The sequence below is a fragment of the Haliotis rufescens genome, unplaced genomic scaffold, assembly GCF_023055435.1.
Source record: "Haliotis rufescens isolate VD_foot unplaced genomic scaffold, xgHalRufe1.0.p SCAF_125, whole genome shotgun sequence".
In the NCBI taxonomy this organism is placed as follows: Eukaryota; Metazoa; Mollusca; class Gastropoda; order Lepetellida; family Haliotidae; genus Haliotis; species Haliotis rufescens.
The window spans coordinates 378,081-385,280 of record NW_025963808.1 but is presented as its reverse complement, the minus strand read 5'-3'; the positions used below and the strand labels follow the sequence as shown (position 1 = coordinate 385,280).

The 7,200-nt window shown below is 44.2% G+C and overlaps 1 protein-coding gene across 1 annotated transcript; it reads right to left on the bottom strand.

Annotated features, from left to right (window-relative positions):
* Positions 1-1,271: 1,271 nt before the first annotated feature.
* LOC125378555 (fucolectin-like) lies at positions 1,272-4,592 on the bottom strand. Its single transcript, XM_048393984.1, has 3 exons — positions 4,317-4,592; positions 2,498-2,734; positions 1,272-1,496 (listed from the first exon to the last, which is right to left on the bottom strand). Exons 1-3 carry the CDS (start codon positions 4,426-4,428, stop codon positions 1,276-1,278), a joined length of 570 nt encoding a protein of 189 aa, XP_048249941.1. The 5' UTR covers positions 4,429-4,592; the 3' UTR covers positions 1,272-1,275.
* Positions 4,593-7,200: the final 2,608 nt, after the last annotated feature.

Below are 7,200 nucleotides of genomic sequence, written 5' to 3'. Positions count from 1 at the left end.
GATAACACCAAAACAAACAACATATATAATTATGTGATGGACTGAGAGTACACATTGAAACGCGGACGTAACCTAGCTGTACATGTGCAATAGTAGAGTAATTTAGGATAATTTCGACTTCGTTCATTACATACAGTCTAAATATTTATTTGTGTATATGCATGTGTATGAATGTGTATGGATATGGCTGTATATGTAAACTAGTGGTAAATCTTTTTTCTCCCTCTCTCTGTAAATACCTCTGTGTAATAGGCCTACGGCCTAACACATTTTGTGAATAAACAATATTATTAGGATAATTTAAATACCAAGTAACCATAATATAAGGAAACCATTTCCGAATACAACTATTGTGTCTGTAGAAAAGGAATGAATACAATATTGTCGCAAAAATGAATTGAAACAGGTAGGAATATATATTCTCGTTGTGATTCGTTATTTGTAATGGAGAAGAACAACATGATGTTGAATATCACAACATAAAACACTATATTACATTAGCTTTGGAACATGGAGTATTTAAAGGATAATGTTATATTTCGAATTGGTAACCATTTTATAGCCTGATCTTCTTACTGTACCCTGCTGACAAATGTTTACAAACAGAGAGGTCAACACAGCTTTTAACCTGGAAGAACAGAGACTGTCCACGATCAGAATAATGTCAGAGGTAACACAATATCCTGTCACTATCATCACCCTTTTTATTTCCTGAAGAGTCGCCTACTAAGCAACTGATTCGGGAGTGAGCACATTTATTTAACGGCAGTGATTGCAATACAAGGACTGATTGACATGTGTTCACATTTATATAAAGGAAGTGATTTGCTGGAGTTTACATGAAGTAGAGTAAATGATTTGCGAGACTATAATAACTGTACCTAAGTACTCCTCATGCAATCCATTTCTTACAGTCCGTATCTCAAGGCGAAGTAGATCCAGCACATTTTAGTGACACACATATTGCACATTGCAAACAGAACATGAATAGGCAAGTGTCAAATAGACACGTGAGTGAGTGAGTGAGTTAGTGAGTGAGTGAGTGAGGTGTAACGCTGATTTGAACAGTATATCAGTTATATCACGAAATATCAGCTTCATGTAAGAGGAAAGCCAGGTGTGTCACGTTATTGTGCTGACAAACATACAAATACAATGGGGGCGAAATAAGATTCGGATCAATGAGCACACACCGAAGGACAGCGAATTGCAGAGCCTTGGACAACTGGGCTACCCATGTCCCCAGCTATAGCAAAGCAGTTACATTTGAACATTTTAAGTTGGGACAAAGCAATTTGAAAGTGTCAATCTTGTTGTTCTAGCAGGGTCAACATGCCGATGAATAAGTTGACACCCGCGTGTCTCGTGTCTGACCATCTTGACCGCTATGCAGAGAGGATCGGTGACACAGTTGACGACACAGCTCAGGAGGTCAAGGGGTAACGCTGCCACAGTCAAGCCAGTCAGTGACACATTTGTGTTTCGGAAGTGAGCAGCTGTTGATAAAAAGATACGAAAAATATGTTAGGAACCTACCATCATCGATACTTCACGGGCTACCGCCACCCATCCTGATCATCCGTGAATATATACGACCGCTTGTAGTCGCTATTTGTAGCAATGAATCAAGATGCGGCATGGTTCTAGCGATAGGGAATCCACCGAGTGCTCAAACGAATGCTCAATCCCATTATGTCGCCAAAAGGGCATCTGCTCAACACATTGCTTTTGTCTTCTTTCAGTACTTGGCTTCGCACAGTCACAAGTCACTACTACACCGCTAGTCGGCCCAATGAATTTCCGGGTATACAAAACCAGTGAAGTACTGACGATGGGAACTTATTTAGATCTTATTTGTAAGTAAGCAAGACATACATTATTATCACCAAGAATGACCACCAAATCCATTTGAACTATAAGATCGATTAAAGAGCTAAATGGCAATTTAATCAAACATTTTTGTAATGTTTAAACTTATACCATTATACAGTTTGTCATGAAATGAGGAACATGCCATTCACTTTTTGTTTCATCCATTAATATAATTTTAATTCACTAAATGATTATTCAAATAGCAATATATATATGCTTTATAGTTACATGATTGCTACAGAACCTCATCCACCAACACAGCACCACCTCATCAAACAACACCGCACCACCTCATCCACCAACACCAGCTAACAAACACCCACGAACCACCACAGCCGAACGTACATACGCACATGCAGAAACACAGGCACACACGGGTATACACACAGACTCAATGATGAAAGGGCCGAAATATAGGACGTTCTGATGCAAACAAATTTCCATTGCAGATCCAAGAATTCCTGGTCAGGATCGGTCCCTGGCAATCACCGGATTGTCCTGTCCAGTTTTAATTATTTACAGGCCACAGTCATAGATGGACTATGTTTTGAGATAAGCGTTGAACACCAAACAAGAGATATCTCCGAAATTAATAGGTTAATCTGTTTGTTCCACATTGGCTTACCATACTTTTCTGGTTCATAGATAGAAACCTCGCACAATGTAAACAAGTCTCCAGCGGGTGGAGTCTTCTTCCCTGACAGCCTTACAAACCTCCCAGCAACTACAGAGTCACACATGATGTCTTGAGTTGTAGGCCTGAAGACGCCGTGGTAGTAGTGACACAACGTGGGCTGGGCGCTCACTGTGACGGCAGGGTCATCGACGTACACATCGATGGTGAAATCGTGCAGCCTGTCAGCTGAATCAAACAGAAACGTGTATCTGTTATAAATAATAAGTAAATGGGAGTTATGAACAGATGCATTTGGGATGTCAGGCTTTATGACCTGGGTGACATCGAACCCCCATGTCGTGGGACAGATCCACCCATAAAGGTACACAGCACCGCAGCCACACAGTGACGCAACCACCCACACACTGACACGGCCACCCACAGAGTGACACAATCACCCACACACTGACACAACCATCCACACAGTGACGCAACCACCCACACAGGGACGCAACCACCCACACAGTGACACGGCCACCCACACACTGACACAACCACCCACACAGTGACGCAACCACCCACACAGTGACGCAACCACCCACACAGTGACGCAACCACCCACACACTGACGCAACCACCCACACACTGACGCAACCACCCACACACTGACGCAACCACCCACACACTGACGCAACCACCCACACAGTGACGGAACCACCCACACAGGGACACGGCCACCCACACAGTGACACGGCTACCCACACACTGACGCAACCACCAACACAGTGACGCAGCCACCCACACAGTGACGCAACCACCCACACAGGGACACGGCCGCCCACACAGTGACACGGCCACCCACAGAGTGACACAATCACCCACACACTGACACAACCATCCACACAGTGACGCAACCACCCACACAGGGACGCAACCACCCACACAGTGACGCAACCACCCACACACTGACGCAACCACCCACACACTGACACAACCACCCACACAGGGACGCAACCACCCACACAGTGACGCAACCACCCCCACAGTGACGCAACCACCCACACAGTGACGCAACCACCCACACAGTGACGCAACCACCCACACAGTGACGCAACCACCCACACAGGGACACGGCCACCCACACAGGGACACGGCCACCCACACACTGACGCAACCACCAACACAGTGACGCAACCACACACAGTGACACAACCACCCACACAGGGACACGGCCACCCACACAGTGACATGGCCACCCACACACTGACGCAACCACCAACACAGTGACGCAACCACCAACACACAGGGACGCAACCACCCACACAGTGACACGGCCATCCACACAGTGACGCAACCACCCACACAGGGACACGGCCACCCACACAGGGACACGGCAACCACCCACACACTGACGCAACCACCCACACACTGACGCAATCATCCACACAGTGACGCAACCACCCACACAGGGACACGGCCACCCACACAGGGACACGGCAACCACCCACACACTGACGCAACCACCCACACACTGACGTAATCATCCACACAGTGACACAAATACCCAGACAGTGACGCAACCACCCACACAGTGACGCAACCAACCACACACTGACGCAAAACTGATAAATCTGGACATGCTTGATGCTATAAAAAACAATGTTTTTTTCAAAAAATATATTTTTTGGCTAATCCTATCAGAGAATGTATGTATTGAAGCGCATGATAAACATATTCTATATCAAAACAAAAATTCAATGACCCTTTAAAAGATATTACTTGGTCGGGTCCTAACCACAATATTACAATACTTTATGTGAACACTTACCACAGCAATCTGAACGACCAACAATCTCAACTCTAGATATTCTGTAGACGTCCTGTAAGTCCACCTGCCACCAGGGATTCGTATCACCATAGCCAACGCTGTGACATGTCATGTCATTAAATACTCCTGAAGGTGACCCGTCAACAACACTTGACGTATATAGTTGACACGATTGAATGTATGTTGAGCTGGCATTGGATGGTTTCTTCAAAGCCAAGTTTCTTCCTGTGTAAGCTGTTGAAACAGTGTTCCACAGTGAGTAAGTGAAAGTAAATCAGTTCTCATGTGCATGCTTATATAAACTACTGCTTACAACTACTAACTTCTTTCTTGAAGAAGCCACAGCAGTACAATACGATCTGCTAAGGAACTGCATCAATTCCGCAAACGTACTGAACAGCGGCGTTTCTGCAAACGTACAGAACCGCGGCATTTCTGCAAACGTACTGAACCGCGGCATTTCCACGAACGTACCCTGGTAATTCCGGATACATTTGGGGTAGTATCACGGATCGCTCCTCCGCAGACGAGAGGTTGTGTTCAGTAGTGTAAGTGCAAATTATACATAACATAATGCCTTAACACGTGCTTTATAGGACAATCCCTGACCAATGGCCTATCAAGTATAAAGGGAGAAGAATATTTCACAGTTGATTTTCACAGGTGGCTTATTTTGCAATTTATGAAATTTATAGTGATAGAGTGAGTTACGACATCTCGTCTTCAAGATATCAGCCATCCGGCGTCGAGAACTAAATACACCTTTATAAAGATGATTATTAAGGACAAATTAATAATGATGTAACTTAGTTCTTCAATGCAGCACTGCTACTATCACACCAAGAAGGGCCAACAGGAAAGGTAAACCTTGCCGAATGTATTTTAGAGTGGGTTTAGTTAGTTCGTTATATATCTTTGATAGAATGCAAAACCTATTTTCAAACAGAATTGGAAGACAACCAAAGTATGTCTTCCCTGACTGGCGGAATAAGGTTCCCACTAATGAGGCCTCAAAAAGCATCATCACTATAATGTAAGCACCACTACATTAATTGTCCAAGAGGCCAGTATGTTTACAGGGGAAAAGATCTGCCAAATCACGCATCGGTCCAATCAACATTTGGTTTCAAATACCGTCCATCAATCTAATCTTCATAACTCGTTAGGTACAGTCGAGCATGCAAGTTCTACGAAGATTCACACGAAAAGTCACACGATTCATGCTCAAAATTGGATTGATCAGTGTTACAACACCTTAAGCTTTCAAAACGTTTTTGGGTGGATATGTAGAGGACATTTATTTACAAAATTGAAGCATCGATTACTAGAATGATGTCCGATACAATTCCCATATTTCCTTTTTACTATATGTCTCCAGTCTTTTTTTTTCTCCATTTTCATTCGGTTTGCAAACACGTCATGCCATCACTATTTGATAGTGATTCAAAAGCACATGCTTAGGAGATCGGAATTGTTCATTGATGAAGAGGGAAATGGTTTTGTCACTTATATTTAGAGTCCTAAAATCACTGAATATGAACAATTTGTAACCGTAACTTATGTTACAACGTCCTGCACATGTGTTGTTCTTGTCACTGGATGCTGATACAGTTTTGGTGAAGGGGTCGAATGACTTCATCTATGTACACTGGTTAATATGTAAATTAATTACAACTGAACGTTAAATCGGCTAGGGTGAGTGAGTGAGTGAGTTGGGTTTGACGACCCTTTTAACAGTATTATATTGCGGTGTGTCCGCTCATTGTGGGAGATAAACCCGAAGTGATGCAGGTCTCAGACGTTTACCACTTCGTTGAAACCTACGAGCACGGGTAGGATGCTGACAAACCAAGAAACATAATCGGGGAGAACCGGGACTCGAAGCCCCAATCATAGAAGGGATGCAACTGTGCACAGTGAATAGGTAGGTAGGTGGGTGGGTAGGGTAGGGTAGGTGTGGGTAGGGTAGGGTAGGTGTGGGTAGGGTAGGGTAGGGTAGGGTAGGGTAGGGTAGGGTAGGGTAAGGTAAGATAGGGTAGGGTAGGGTACGGTAGGATAGGTAGGTAGGTGGGTGGGTAGGGTAGGATAGGGTAGGGTAGGGTAGGGAAGGGTAGGGTAGGGTAGGGTAGGGTAGGGTAGGATCGGTAGGTAGGTAGGTAGGTAGGTAGGTAGGTAGGTAGGTAGGTAGGTAGGTAGGTTATTCAACAACACAAAATAAAATGGGCTAAAGATTGTCAGCAACCAATGTGAGGCCACCATACTTGGGACTGTGGGGACTTACAATAACTCTGCTACCTGCACGGTTCCCTTCAGCATTTGGCAATGGTATGAAGGTTTAACCATCCGAGTTAAATGACAAATATACGACTTCTGGCATGAATGAAAATGCTTTGAATGGCGTGGAACTTACGCTCCTAGGGGTACAATACTTTTATGTTACTTCAACCACCCCTCGAGGGTAGAGTCACAGGTCTATAATCACTCTATATAATAAGAAGTGTTGAGTGCTGAGTGCTGCTTTAGCTGCAGCAACAGTCATTGTGTTACCAATGATTCCAACATGGCTCGGTGACCAACTAAAAACGATGTCATATTGCAATATGACATACGTATAAATTAATGTCGATTTGTCGAAATATTTGCTCAGTCACGGCTGTGGGTCACGGAAGCAAACAACAAATCTCTGCGCACAATGGCGGCGAGTGCTGTGATTGGTCCGCCCTCCAACCATAACAAACGCACATGGGGATATTTACCAATCAGAGCGCTCGGGGCCATTGAGTGCGGAAATGTGAGTAAACGAACAATCACTGAATGGAAAACCGTGAATGGAAGTTTCCGTGGCTTATTTTTTAAGATAAGGGTGAAACGCTTTTCATGAGCT